This window comes from Esox lucius, chromosome 1 (genome assembly GCF_011004845.1).
Source record: "Esox lucius isolate fEsoLuc1 chromosome 1, fEsoLuc1.pri, whole genome shotgun sequence".
Classification (NCBI taxonomy): domain Eukaryota; kingdom Metazoa; phylum Chordata; class Actinopteri; order Esociformes; family Esocidae; genus Esox; species Esox lucius.
The window spans coordinates 16,693,367-16,709,149 of record NC_047569.1 but is presented as its reverse complement, the minus strand read 5'-3'; the positions used below and the strand labels follow the sequence as shown (position 1 = coordinate 16,709,149).

General features: G+C 41.1%; 1 protein-coding gene across 2 annotated transcripts; it reads left to right on the top strand.

Moving 5' to 3' along the window:
• The first annotated feature begins 2,830 nt into the window (after nt 1-2,830).
• On the top strand, nt 2,831-15,269 carry LOC105014243 (WSC domain-containing protein 1). 2 transcript variants are annotated; one of them, XM_020043962.2, is made up of 10 exons: nt 2,831-3,215; nt 8,372-8,509; nt 8,663-9,153; nt 10,293-10,407; nt 11,365-11,549; nt 11,680-11,801; nt 11,948-12,125; nt 12,327-12,491; nt 12,999-13,199; nt 13,465-15,269. In XM_020043962.2, the coding sequence occupies exons 3-10, from the start codon at nt 8,703-8,705 to the stop codon at nt 13,815-13,817; spliced, it is 1,770 nt and encodes a 589-aa protein (XP_019899521.2). In that variant the 5' UTR covers nt 2,831-3,215; nt 8,372-8,509; nt 8,663-8,702; the 3' UTR covers nt 13,818-15,269. The 2 variants fall into 2 exon arrangements, with proteins under 2 accessions (XP_019899521.2, XP_010874728.2); XM_010876426.3 differs by having other exon boundaries at nt 8,372-8,566.
• The last annotated feature ends 514 nt before the right edge of the window (nt 15,270-15,783 follow it).

Below are 15,783 nucleotides of genomic sequence, written 5' to 3'. Positions count from 1 at the left end.
CCTCCACATCGAGAGGGGTCAGCTGAGGTGGCTTGGGCATCTTTTTCGGATGCCTCCGGAACGCCTTCCTGGGGAGGAGACCCCGGGGAAGACCTAGGACACGCTGGAGGGACTATGTCTCCCGGCTGGCCTGGGAACGCCTCGGTGTCCCCCCGGAAGAGCTGGAGGAAGTGTCTGGGGAGAGGGAAGTCTGGGCATCCCTGCTTAGACTGCTGCCCCCGCGACCCGGCCCCGGATAAGCGGAAGAAGATGAATGAATGAATGATGATGAATGAATTATTGCACATGTGTGCCTCAGGCTGACCACAATAAAAGGTCACTATAAAATTAGCAGTTTCACTGTATTGGGGGGGGGTCCGGGGGGTTCCAAAAACCAGTCAGTATCTGGTGTGACCACTATTTGCCTCACGTAGTGCAACACATCTCCTTCGCATGGAGTTGATCAGGTTGTTGATGGTGGCCTGTGAAATGTTGGTCCACTCCTCTTCAATGGCTGTCGAAGTTGCTGGATATTGGCAGGACCTGGAACACACTGTCGTATACGCCGATCCAGGGTATCCCAAACATGCTCAATGGGTGACATGTCCGGTGAGTATGGGAGAACTGGGATGTTTTCAGCTTTCAGGAATTGTGTACAGATCCTTGCAACAGTATATGTTGCTGCGCAAAGCAACTACTGCTGTTATGCAGCTCATGTACTGTAATTCCAAAAAGGTCTAAATAACAATGTTAAATTGTTAAAACTGCAAACTTAAAAAAAAAAAGTAATTAGTGATCCAGCAGGATCAGGATCAGTACACTGTCTCAAAATATCATTGATGGTACTACCCCATCCAAAAATGTTGGGACGCTGTGTAAAATGCAAATAAGAACAGAATGCAATGATGTGCAAATAATCTACCCCCTATAATTAATCGAAAATAGTACAAAGACAATATATAAAATGTTGAAAATGAGAAATGTTATTGATTTTGGAAATTGCTTGCCCATTTTGAATTTGATGCCAGCAACACGTTTCAAAGAAATTTGTGACAGGTGTATGTTTACCAGTGTTGCATCACCTCTACTTTTAACAATACTCTGTAAGCGTTTGGGAACATAGGAGACCAATTGCTGTAATTTTGAAAATTAAATGTTTTCCCATTCTTGCTTGATAGGTTTTCAGCTACTCAACAGTTGGTCTTCTTTGTCCTATTTTTCGTTTCATAATGAGCCAAAAGTTTTTAATGGGTGACAGGTCTGGACTGCAGGTAAGCCAGTTTAGCACCCATATTCTTTTAATATGTAATATGTGCAGAATGTGGTTTTGGATTGTCTTACTGAAATCAGCAACGCCTTTCCTGAAAAATACATTGTCTGGATGTCAGCATATGTTGCTTGAAAACCTTTATATTCTGTATTATTAATGGTGCCTTGACAGATGTGCAAGTCACCCATGCCATGTACACTAATGCACTCCCATACCATCACGGATGCTGGCTTTTGAACTATGCATTGATTAGAAGATACCTAATTAGTTGTGTGATATTCCACCAGATTTAGTTTTTTAGCATTACATGACTTTTTCAGTCTTTTGTTACCTCTGTCCAAACTTTTTTGCTGGCATCCAAAATGTTTTGCTGGCATCAAATTCAAAGTGGCATACATTTTTCAAGAAACAAAATGTCTCAGTTTCAACATTTGATGTCTTTGATGTCTTCTTCCCATTGACAACTTTCTGGCAGAGAACAGCAGATTTTCCTCAAAAAGTGCTCCAATCCCTGCTGCAGAGAAACAACCCCATAACATGATATTACCACCTCTATGCTTTACTGTAGGAATGGTGTTATTTGGATGGTGAGCGGTTGAGGCCAAATAATTTAATTTTAGTCTCATCTGACCATAACACCTTTTTCCACATGGCCTTAGAATCTTCAAGGTGCGTTTTGGCAAAGCTCAGTCGTGACTGCATGTGGCCTTTCTTGAGGAGTGGCTTTTTTCTTGCAACCCTCCCATACATGTCACTTTGTGGAGAATTTGTGATATTGTTGTCACATGCACACAATGACCACTCTTTGTCATGAATTCCTGCAACTGCTTCAGAGTTGCTGTAGGCCTCTTGGTAGCCTCTTTGACCAGTTTCCTCCTGGCTCTTTCATCCAGTTTAGAGCGACGTCCTGACCCAGGGAGGGTCTGTGTTGTACCAAATACCTTCCACTTCTTAATAATAGAGTTCACTGTGCTTCTAGGCACTGATAAAGCCTTTGACATTTTTTTTTATCCATCTCCTGACTTGTGCCTGTCCACAACTTTATCCCGGAGATCTTTTGACAATGCCTTGCCACCCATAGTTGATTGTTTTCTTCAGTTGCACTACCAAGGACGGAAATGCTTCAGGAAAAGCTTGTTTCATGCTGAGCTAATCAAAATAACCACAGCTGATCACAGTTGAAAGTCAATTGGCTTTGTGTGTTATTGAGAAGGTGATTAACTACACCTGGTTGGGTTTACAAGTCCTTTTTAGGAGGGGGGTGATTCTTTTTCCAACTCAGTGATTCTGTTTTTTAATTTGTATTTTTCTTTTTCTGACAAGTTATATCTTTCACTTGGATGTTATAAGTTGTAAATACAGCTGAATAAAACAAATTGTTTTTGTCCGTTTTCATTTCAGGCTGCAAAGCTACAAAATGTAATTATTTTAATGGTGTGATTCTTTTCTATACCCACTGTTAATCTACCTTCCTACTCAGACTACGTGCTCCGGCCAAACCTTACGCTGCGGCCAGGGACGTTATATTGACCAAGCGACAGTGAAACTGAATATTTGAGTTAGCAGGCAACATTTAAGCTACAGTGAGGTGAGCCTCCAAGAAGAGCATGCGCGCTGTATCTCTCGCTCTGCTTTAATAAACAGCTGGGTCTGTGCGCCGAGTCGAGAGAAAAAGGAAGCTGCGCTGCTGTGTCAGAGAGCTTGGTGACATGGTGAAGATTAAACATTCGGGATTATTGTTTTTTTGATGGATTCACGTCTGTGATAAAATAACAAAAAGGAAAGGATGAGTGGAGCTGAGGCCTACTAACACCAGACATCAACATCGCCATACAATGATGAGCCTCAATTCGACTTAGAATCACTGAAACACTGATAACTCGGATTCCATTTCTGATGGATGTACAGCATTTGGGGAAGATAAGAAGAGTAGTTTTTATTCTAATGACAGTATATTGGCGATACGGTAAGATCTCGTTGTTGTTGTGTAGTTATTTTGTAGTAAAAATAATGAAATTGTTCGTTTGTTGATTCTCATTTGTCATTATTTTGTGCGTTGACTATTTTGGGCTGGAGCTTACTGAACATAAGCTATTAGAAACGTCATGTATTATAACTGAATATTGTTAGGGTTGTTGATTATCGTTACTTCAAATTTATGTTTTGCATTAAAAATGCATTAATGACATGCGAAAGCTACATGTGAAGTGTTAAACGCTGAATTATATAAACAATTCCAAAGATGCGCATACCATTGACAAATGATCATTCTGCTAAACAAGGTGGCGATAGTAGATTTGACAACTTGTAATCTTCTTTGGTCGAAATGTTCCTCATATAAGGGCTTCAACAACTCAAATGATTTATATAGCGTTTATAAAGAGTCCTCACTGACAACGATTTTAAATATGATTCAACATCTAATGAAGTTCTCTTTGGTGCTGCTTTGATGCTCAAGACACAGCAGATGCATTTCAGCCCTCGGTGGTGAATTTCTCACTCATTTTCTTCCCACACAACCCAAGAGAAAGAACCCCCCTTTCCGTGCACGCACACACATCACCCCCTCTCCCTCCAATCTACTATTGAATGGGGTATTCAGTAGACTGTTTGTGTGAGCTGAATTGTGGTCCATGGTGGATCACAAGCTACTGTCAGCCTCCTGGGTTCTGGCATTTAGGTCCAGCAGTGGGACCAATGGTAGTTGAAGGGAGAATGGAGGCAGGTTGAAGGTTAAAGGAGAGATACTATTGTAGGGGGACGTGGTTGAAGATTGTGGTTCCAGGGAGAGTGGTTAGTGTTGTCAGGGAAATAGATGTATCTAAGGACCTTGTGCAGTATTGTCCCAGCATCGCAATAGGCATGTGGAATAGACATAAATTAGAATAATGACCTCCTCAAAGCCGTTACTGGTTTCATTGAGGATTGATTAAGAAAAATGTTACAGTACTGTAGATTTTTCATTGCATGCTGTGGATGGAATAAGTATTACCACCCTTGGATTTTTCATATTATATTGCCTTATCAAAGCTGATTTTATTTCATTCTTTTCTTTGTTAACAATCTTCATAATTATTGTCAAAGTGAGAAAAAAATCTTAGGATTCTTTTTTGTGTTAAGCACTTTGTGAAAAACGATCAAACTCAATCAAATGTGTTTCTAAATCCCATTTCAGATCTGCAGTTTTCACTAAGTGCTTGCACAGATAACCAGCCTAAAACCTTAAGGAACAAGCAATAATATTTTAGTGCATAGAAACAAGAATTACAAGAGTACATGGCCTTTTAAGGCCAAATCATTCACCAAGATAATAACATGTTCAGATGACCAACAGTTCAAAAATACAGACTCCTTAGTAGTAAACGTAAAAGTCAGTTGGCATTTGATCAATGTCAGGCTATAGAAAATAATCACTGTCAGGCTATCGAAAATGATCACTGTCAGGCTATAGAAAATGATCACTGTCAGGTAATAGCACTGAGACAGAAGGCTTCAGGGACCCTGTGGCCCTGTCCAGAGAAAAATCCACATTAACAAGCATAGACCAACAAAGTAACATCAAGAATCCATTAACTAACTACCATGTGACAAGACTTAGTATAGCCCAGAGAATTCTCTCTCACCACATGAGCACGAGGAGGTGTAAACCTGGAAAGACAGATTTTTTTCAGTGACTCAACCCCATCATGTCGAGAATGGCAGAAAGCCTCCAGTGACTTAATGCATCCTTTTAGGGACAGCATGCGAGAGCAGGAGTAAGCCAGGAAATCAGTTCCCATAATAAGGTCAAAGTCACAGAGTACCATTAAGATTTGACAGAGTCAAGATATCAAAAATATCCTATTTGGTAATATTCTTGATGTATGCTGTCTCTATAACACCTTCATTTAAGACAGTGTCTGTAGTTTATTGAACATGTATATGTACCATAGGTTTGTCCCCGACTAATAATTTTTGTTAGCCCGATATTTGAATAATCTTGGATAAATCGATCGAAATATAAAACATATTTTATCTACATAAACACACCCTATGTAATATAATAAAACAATGTTGTTTAATGCTTTCATGCATTGTTGAATTCAATGATAAGGAGCAACTAAATAAGTAAAAAGGAGTATTGACAAGATACAAGACAGTGACCGATATCCACTGTGGAAAAATGTGTTTACTGAAGTTGGGAGAACACTCCCATTTACCACAACTGCCAAATGAGTGAAGAACTGTGTGCTACAGTTTTGCTCAAATGACATATGCGGTGTGCCAAATAAAATGGCACATATAAATGAAAGGGGCTGTTTGATGCTAGGCTAGGCCTCACATACAGCACCAATTCAGAAAACACAGTTAGAAAAGGTTGCATCATTTTTCTTACACAATTAAACCACATACAATTTCAGCAGAACATAATATTTTTTTTTTGATTGATTGACTACACCATCCACATGCCCTCAGCAGTGGAATAATCAAGTGGCACATGAGGAACCAGATTGGTGTTGTGTGGCCATGTGACTGCTTGACAAAATAAATCTCAGTTAACAAAAAGCCTACTGACCAGACAATTGCCTAGTCGACTGAATGGGGTCAGCCTTAATACGTAGATATGTATACTCCCAGTCCGCCCTATAGGGATGTCCATAGACAATTCCCCTCATTGTGACTATCCTTATTTCACCAAGGGAATGCCGACATCTCTTTATAATCCTATGTTTAGTCCACATTGTGTAGTCCAGCCAGATTTGCCAAACATGAAATGTAAAGACTGGACACATTCTGGTTTTGAGTACATTTGTAACTATGTTACCAGTGGCAGCATGTTGCGTACTAAATTAGATACTACCATGCCATGTTTAAGTTTACATTATTGTTTCTGTAGGTAGCGGAACATCATGCATTTTAGAGTAATGTCCGACCATTACCAAATATGTATTATGTTTCTCATCTACAAACTGGATTAGTCATTTGTTTTTACTTTAGCATCATGTGAAATTGTCTGCAAAAAATACCTGTGAAAAAATATAGTATATTGTTGGTCCTGTTGAAGCAAAACGTGGTGCAGCTACTCGGTCGTACATGCATTATTTTGCTTTTCAATAGTAAATACAATTGTGTCCAGAGCAGAGCTGGGACGATAAACCAAACATTATCCACACCACCAATACTGACCACTTTTTGCTGATGCCTCTCATTCAGATAAGTAACCTGTACTAGAGAAATGTTAAGTTTGAATTTAGATATGTTTGCTTATGTGACAATAAATGGCTACAACAGTCAAACTATAGAATTTGAATTTTAAAAGATAATGCAAAAAGTGGTTGGACACATGATTGTTATACTATAAATGTATTGTTGTATAAATGTATTGTTGACATCAATTAATTAAATTTATTGTGAAATGGGTGTTTTCCATATTTTACGTTTTTGTGAAAATTTGCTTTAATAAGCAATGCAACATGTTAATATTCTTACACAGTCTATTTCCAAACAGGGTTTTAATGCAGCACTCCATATATATCCCTGTCTGCCTGGCTCAAGGGATCAGTGAGTGCTGGTCCTTGGCCACTCTCAATGTTGTTCTGGAGAGTGTATTCAGCCTAGGTCACGCATTCAGAAGCTTTCCATGACTTGTCATACTCTCAGCTCACACCCTAAAATTTGAATTTATGAAAATATAAAGTATGTATTCTAAATAACTTATGCCCATGTACTTGTACTTAATAAACCTCTTCAAACAATTAATAATAATAATAATTATATATATATATATACACATACATATACATAAGTCTTACATATGAAAGTAGGCTAAATAATATGAAAGGTATTATACTCTAGGGCTTGAACATGTTTATGATAACCTTCATGTCTGTACTGTGCTTGAAGACAATCTGTGGGCTCCAGGAAGTGAGGAGCAACATGAAAAGAAAGACAAAGAAGTGTTTGGGTTCTCGCCTGTGGCAAGGCAGATCCTCTGAGGCAAAACTCAGAAAACACAGAAAAACGTGTAGGTGGAAGCTGTGCCTGGCATATCAGGATTTTTTATGAATATTTGAGAGATTTGTCTGCAAAAGATTTGTCGGGCCCTGTACTTGAGAGATTGGCCAGGTTTTTGGATGTATTCATGTAGATGTTTTGGTCCAAACAGGCTGTTTCAGTCATGGCAGTGCTTTATTGCAGCCTATCTTCACATTGAACCTGGTCTCTTACATTTATTTTCCATTTCAAATAGCGTACTTTGCATGTCATAAATGTCTTAATGGAACACAAATTAACTGAAATCTGGATAAGCATAACCCACAGAAGACCCAGTCCTGGTTAAGCTGTGCTCTGAGCAACATTTCAATTAATTAGTGAAAAGCTCAGCTGTGGACCTCAGGGGTCCCATTTTAGATTCATTTTCAAGAGGAAAGATGTTACCCAGAACTCAGTGGGTGATCAAACAAAGTGGCATTACTTCTGTAATTTCAGATGGCTCAGAAGGTTGAGTCCCTCAGTTGAGAATAACTAATGCTCATCTGCCTAAAAATGCAAGTATGTTATCCCGGGGGGAGTGTTTGAAAAGCTGACTGAGCCAAATGTCTTGACCTTGAACTATTGATGTCTGGCAAAAACTGACAGGTTAGATGATGACAAACTGAATCTCATTAATGGCAGTGTGAATTAATTCTTGTTAAAACCAATTTAATTACTGGCAAATGCTTTTAAAGCTGTAGTTTTTTTTTGCATCTGCCAGTCACTTGATAAAACCAGTAGAATTTTTTTCTCTAAGCTTATTTTCATTCCATTCTGGTCTCCTGTGGTGTTGGAGAGAATGAAATATGGTGCTTCTCAAGGCTTTGTTTAGGACTGGGCCTTGTTCCAAAACCCCGTCTTAGATGAAGGTGAGAGGTTACGGTGACAAGAGTAGGATTTAATTTGATACCATTTAGGCAATTGGATTTGTGTCAAGCATATCAACAATGTATTGTCGGAAAGTAAATATAGAATTTACTGTATGGCTGGTCATCATGTTATGGGGAAATGTTGACTTACTTTGACTGACATCTCCTATTCTTACTCACAGAGACATATACAACTGTAACCCCTCTAATATACAACATTTCTCCTGTCTCCTGTCTGTAGCTTAACCTCTGGGGATAAAAAGAAACTGAGCCTCGACCTCATTCATCCTGACTCAAAAGCCTTTGTCTTCACATTACTAAATATGTACATCAACAAGCGATGGACCGGAACGTCCTGCTTGAGTGGATCAAGGACGAGGTACATCTGAGGACATTTGACGACTAAGCTTTACTCCTCCTTTCTGTTCCTCTCATGGTGAGAAGCATTGTTAGCCATATAGAGCCCTAGAATGCTATTGCTGAGAACTAGACACAGGGGGATGTTACTAAGATGTGACGCTTTACACCACAGGTCTTCATAGGTTGGGAGCCATCAGCAGGCTGCTGAGGGGATGAAGAGGGAATCGATGGCCAAGCCCCTCTACAGGCTGCAGCGTTTCCTCCGGAAGACCCAGCTCTTCCTTCTGTTCCTGGGCGTGGCCTATGTCATGGCTGGGAGTGTCCTGCTCCTCCAGCGGGCCAGCCTGGTGGTGACCCAGCGAGCCGCCACCAGCCCTCCACTGCCCTCCCTGCCCTCCTTACCCTCACCACCCCTGGTCCTGGAACTGGGGATGCCGCCCGGGAGGGTGGGAGGCTATGGCGGCAGGAGCTCACGGATCATGGCCAGAGGGCGGGGGTTCCAGTCTGGGAACATGCTGGATGACAAGACTGGAGCACGCTGGCTCATGTCACGTAATCTGGAGATACGACACTTGAGACGACGCTGGTTCCACAGTCTGATGACGGAGAAAGATATGTCACAGGTGGAGAGGAGTACGCCCAGGAGGAAGGTGTCTCGTAAAGGTACCCACCTACCATCCCAGAGCAGCTTTCTGTTTTACCACTAGTTCCTAAGAGTTTCCTCTTAAACCCTATTAACAAAGCTGCTAAGACCAACTTTTACTAAAGCACGGGGAGACGTCTTAAGCTAACAGAAAGGGAGGGGTTGACCCCGTTGCTATGGATGATATTGTGTTCACGAACAAGCTTACTTACTATGTCCATAGTGATTGGCTGATAGGGGAGGGCTCTCTGTCAGTGAATTCATCATAGCAATACTGTAGAAGAATGTGTCATGTCGCCATATTGAAATAAAGATATTAAAATTAAAATGTAGGCTGTGTCACTGATTAAACATGAAAAACACAGATGACTGAGATATATGTAGTTCGTCTGCGCTGAATAGCTGCATTTTCAGTGTGGAAAATGTGTGCATAGAGTTGTCACAACCATGACCTCCAGTGTTATTGAGTTGTTTCTGTTGGTGACGTGACAGCATCCCTGACCAGCTCTACTGTGATCATAATACCCTAGCGATTAAGCCCATACCTTGTTAAAAGCTCAGTATCATTAAATGTTTCTAAAACGTCGACCTGATTACGAGGTGGATTCCCGGCAGCAGCCCTTTGAGGATTGTTTGTGACCTGGTCTTAGTGACATAGGAGTCCTCTTGACTACCTGTTCACACGTTTAGGAGCTGCTTTTAGTGCTAAAAGGCTTTGTGAAACACTCTTAGACCAACAATGTAGGAGTCCTGAAGTTAGGTCTGACACGCCCATTAAGATGTTTTGTGAATACGGCCTGAGATATATTCTAGAGATAAACGGGGAAAGTGTTATTGTCACAAATTGTCTGAAATAATGCAATAATAGCCTATTTACTTTTCCATTAATCTATATACTAATGCTAATAGTTTGCTTGTTGCAGTGTTCAGTTAGCAAACATATTTAAATCCAAACTTCACAATTTCCTACATAACTAATTGTAATGAACAGTGTCAGCAAAACGCCTGAAATAATATTTGTTGCCCAATCTCTATGGCAACTCCTCAACTTGTACAGGTGCTATATTTGAAAGAAGTGATAGGAAAATAAATAAAAAATAGAAATACACTCTGATTTACTGTGTGTATGTATATTGTTTTTTTCTCCTGTCATGGCAAGGTTCTTATATTGGCTGCTTTCTGGACAGTTCTAAAGAGCGGGCCTTGAGGGGTTCAGTGTCCTATGATTTCCGCAAAATGACCAGCACCATGTGCCAGGATACCTGCTCAGAGAGGTGAGTGTAGCGCCATCCAGCCTCAACACGCAGTTATATTATTCATAAAAAATGTTTCAATGCAAGGAGTATTTTAAATCTCTGGTGCATCATTAACATTACATAACCCCCATTTCTGTCCTGTGAATTGCCCAGATTAAACTGCACAGAATCTGGATACTTTCGATCCAACCACAGAACGAAGAATTGGCAGAGCATATAGTAGACTCACTCTAAAGCTCCTCTATACCTGACCATTATTAACTAAGAATGACACTGTGGGGGAAGAGTGTAGAGCTGCACCAAAAATCACAACCAATATAGCCTTAAAACACACCTTTTCATAAATTTCTCTCCAATTTGTATGGGCCTGTATCTTATTATTTTAATACATTGGTCTCTTTAATGCTGTATTTTGCCAAATGTTGTGTTGAACTTTATAGATAAGCTCTTTGAAATGCATTTTATGTCAAAAATGTGCCTCAGAAATAAAGTTGCATTGATTCAGATGAGCCATCCAATAAATCATGTGAGCAAAGGAGCATACTTGTGCAGTGGGGAGTTTTGTGGTCTCCGTGGTCTCCCTGTGGTTTCTCCATGGTCTCCCCCCCCGTGGCATACATTAAGTTTAGATATGGAGATGGACGGATCTGCACTAGAGAGTGGCTGACAGGCAGACACCTGTTTCAGCCTCTGACAACATTTCCTGTGCTTGAATACAAAGGGAGCAAGACAGACGGCACTCCCTAATTAATCCCTGTGGCAGAGGAGCCGGGTTCATTAGCATTGCTGTTGAATTCATTATAAATGTATACTGCCTGCTGTATCGTCCAGTCTAATACGCTTCTTGAAAAAGAAGACTGTAAGACTATAATACATATTAAATGACCTTTTCACGAAGAACCAGATTGCGTTATGAATACTTTTGAGCTGACGTAAATTGTAACCAGTTTAATCTCAATGTTATTTCCATTGCAGTGGCTACCAGTTTGCTGGTCTGGAGTACGGATCAGAATGTTACTGTGGCAACCGCGTCACCAGCCTTCGCGTGCGAGATGAGGAGTGCAACGTGGATTGTAAAGGAGAGAAACGCTCCCCGTGTGGAGGTGTCGGGCGCCTGTCGGTGTTCAAGGTGGAGGACGTGCTACCAGGCCAGAGGAGATGTGAGTATCGGTGGACCTGGCCAGAGCTCTGCTGACAGAGAAGGGCTGGGTGTGTTCTAGGTCTGTGTTTTAGTCGTGTGCTCAGACGCGCACCTGTGTGTACTACTACCTGTCCTAACTGTGTTCGCAGACAGGAACGTGCTTTACCGCGGCTGCTTCAGGGAGCCTGAGAACAGCACTTCTGCAGCTCTGGTCCATGTGGTCCAGCCCAACCTCACCACCCAGTCTTGTGTAGAGGCCTGCATGAACAAGGTCAGAGCCCTAGGGTGACATTGCCATGATCTGGCCCCATGTTGTTGCTTACAAATGAATTGTGAAGCATTTATGTTGTGCTTCTGAAGACTTCCTAATACATTCACTGAGTTAGTTTAAAGTGGGTGCACATTTGCCTGGCTTAGGAGTTTCCTCTGGCAGTGCTGGGGAGCACGGACTGTTTCTGTGGCTACGCTACTCCTGACTTCAGCCTCCACCAGCCAGCTGACGAGAAACGTTGTTCACAGACCAACATCACAGAAACCCCCTTACCTTCATCAACCCTCCAGTCTTTCTACCGGGTGTACCAGACACCTGTCCAAGGTATCACAGTTATTACATAACCACTAATATAGTCTCCATTCAGTTCCAGGACTGACAGGAAACCAACCCCCACTTCTTAAAATGCTAATTGAAATGGCCAGCTTGTTAAAAATGTGTTGGGACTGTTTGTTTCATATTCAGTATGTTTCTGAAAAGAGTATTTAAAATTCCCAAGCTAATTTAAAATATTCTCTCTACCAGATTCCAGGTGCACAGAGAGGAAGTTCCTACCAGAGAAGTCCAGTTCATTGGTAGCTCTCTCTAGCTTCCCTGGAGCAGGCAACACTTGGGTCAGACACCTAATAGAGCTCACCACAGGATACTATACAGGAAGCTACTACTTTGATGGAACACTTTTCAACAGAGGTCAGCTACACTCAACCAATCAAATGCTTTGTCACAATGCAAAGTGTTTACAGACATGTGGAAAAACCAGCCTAAAATCCTCTTCTAGTTAAGAGCAAAGAAAAAATATTATAGTTAAGCCAGTCCCTAGGAATTAAACTAGGGAACCAGGGCCCCCCCAACATTGATTTGATTATACCTGTATCGACAGATGCGTCCTGCATATTTAATGTTAAACAATGTATTTAGAAACAAACAGTATGTGTATAATTACCTTGAGGAGGTTTTAACATTTGGTAACAGCATGACATTTAGGGAAATTATTTATTTGCAATTATTATTATTGTTAAATTGCCTGCCTAAAAGATGACATGGGTTTTGTGTAAAAACTAGGTAGAATTGCCAGAAATGAGCTTTAAAACAAAAATGATCATCTATAACCTTCTGTCTAGGTCAGTTAATAGAGCCAAAATAAGACGAAAGCCAAAATATTAGCCATATGGTTTGTGAATCCCTTCTCTCATGTAGGCTTCAAAGGTGAGAAGGATTATTGGAAGAGTGGTCGGACCATCTGTGTGAAGACACATGAAAGTGGGAAGAGAGAAATAGAGATGTACGACTCTGTCATCCTGCTGATCAGAAACCCCTACCGCTCACTCATGGCGGAGTTCAACAGGAAGTGTGCAGGACATCTGGGATATGCCTCTGATCAGCACTGGAAGAGCAAAGGTACACAGGCGGTTCTCAATCTGTTTCTTTACATGCTTAATGAATGGTTGCTCTTTTGGAGATGTGATAAGTAGTCAGTGTGTCGTATGGTAGGAGTTTCATTGTTGCTTATATTGGTCCTGCAGTCCATGGTTACCTGAGCCTAAGTAATGTGACTCCATTGTTTTACCTTATTTATTTCAAATGGGTTGCTTTGCGTTGTGTTAGTTTGCATTGTGCTCTCTGAAAACTAAAAAACAATTACGTGGTCGCTTTCGTCTTACAGAGTGGCCTGAATTTGTAAGCAGCTACGCCCCCTGGTGGGCGTCCCACGTACTAGACTGGCTTCGTTTTGGGCGCAATGTCCTAGTGGTTCACTTCGAGGAACTCCAGATGGCGCTGGTGCCCCGGTTGCAATCCATTGTGTCCTTCCTCAATGCCACGGTGACGGAGGACAGACTGCTGTGTGCCGAGAGCAACCAGGACGGACACTTCAAGCGCTCCGGTGTCCGGCGGCCCGCCTTTGACCCCTTCACGCCGGACATGAGAGGATTGATAGACGGGTTAATCCGCACGGTGGACCAGGCTCTTCGGGAAAGCAACCACGCAGGTCTTCCACTGGGGTACCTGCCCAGATGATGGACAGCTGGACCCAGACCTCCACCTGGTCCTCTAATCGATTCCTCTTCATTTTAAACTGCCTTAAAGATGTTTCGGCCCAGATGGATGGAGAACCCAATTCAACCCAAGGGAAATTGTTTTGAGATCATGAGCTTGTCTTGCAAATGAGGCGTAGTTGTATAGACAGAGGCAGGTCTAAGTAAACTCATTTTATGTTTTAGAAGCAAGCTAGACAATAGGGGGATACTTGTCAAAGAGCTGTCTTTCTGTTTTAGAAGTGTTTGGCTTGTTGGGACATTGCCTTATTGAGGGTGAGCCATCCAGCGGAGTGTAATCACTGAAGCATGTTTTGGCAGGAAAGATTTATTCTGGAATTATGGGAGATTTGTTTTTAAAAGAAATATGCTCATCACCCGGTACATCTGATGGTTGGTTGGGCAGAAATCTCATATTCTGCACAGTGGAGGATGGAAGGATGAACTGACATGATTACAAATACATGGTTGGAAACAGTCTCCTCTGAAATATATTTGAAATGTACATCCCATGAGAGCAATAGGCTAAATCCTAGGGGAGCAATGCACTTTTTAAATGTGTTGTTGTGAACAAAATATCAAAACTCACTGCATTAGATTATTACATAATAAAGTCACTTTAAATTTTCTTATGTAAGCAAAGTCTTCATAAAGGGATGCTGTATGATTTACATTGGAATGTTTAGGTAGTGTTTTAGACATAATCAGGATGAATAGGTCCTTATGAGTATTTTGGCAATTCTGACAAAACAATTATACCAGTAACCAAATACAGCTATGGTAAATATAAAGGATCAAGTTGCATTTTGACTGGTGCATCCCAGGAGATGGAGTGGCATCATAAGCAATACCCATGGATAGGTCCCTTGTCGAGTCAACCTACAATACACTAGACCAGACAGTAAATCCCTGCATATAGATTTAGTACAGGAAAATGGGACCAGGTTTTTATTCCTTTCCTAATCTGTACTGAGCTGATAAGAGCAGCACTGGTTGAGTGGGCAATGTTTTCTCGACCAGAAGTGTCTGGATTTACAGTTTTGTGATAATATTGGTACTCTCTGCGCCCCCTCCCCGTCCCACCCAGTATCAGATACCCTCATGTCAGGGAAAGTTAATCTAAAATTCTAAATCAGACACAAAACTATAGAGATCTGGATGTTTTCTATTACACACAAATACCTTCATATAACTGTGTAAAGCTGGGATATCCTGAACAATAAAGCATAGATTTGAGAAGAAACTATGATTAGAAAATGTTGAAATATGACGTGTGGTGAAATGTGGTTTGAGGTATGGTTGTTATCAGTACATTCGTAATATTTTCGGATCATAGGTAATAGGGTAGTTCTCTTAAAACACATTTCACTTACATGGGCTATAGCCATAACAATACTAAAACTATACGAATAATAAATAAAAAATGTTTAACCAGGATCGTAGCAGCTGTCCCAGTGATATCTGCATTTCACGACCAGTTCCCACTTCCTAGTATTCATTGAGCATTATAATTTAGCATCCAGCAGATGGTGCCACCGTAGCCCCCACAGAATGTTCTAAGAGGACAGGTAATGTACATAAGCAGCCGTTATATATTGTCCCAGTATATGGAATTGTTAACATTATTTGTATAAATTCTCTACGGTAAAGCTAAAACAGGTTCCAGACGGCAAGATAAAGCACATGTAGGCCCATTCATATCAATCGTATAATTTGTGTCTGGTGATGTATTTCGGTATTCAGTTCCTGGTGTATTCTGCTGAGCCGTCATTTTTCTCCCCTATCTCTGGCAGCAGGACAGAGGTGTCAAGGTGTTACGTTTAAGAGGCTCATCCGCTTATTCGGGATATGGGTCAACAAAGGTGGAATTTCTTTTCAACCGGCCTCCAAGCACACAGTCACTTTCTCTCCATCTGGCTCTCTGAGTCTCTCGTGTACAGGCAAATTAA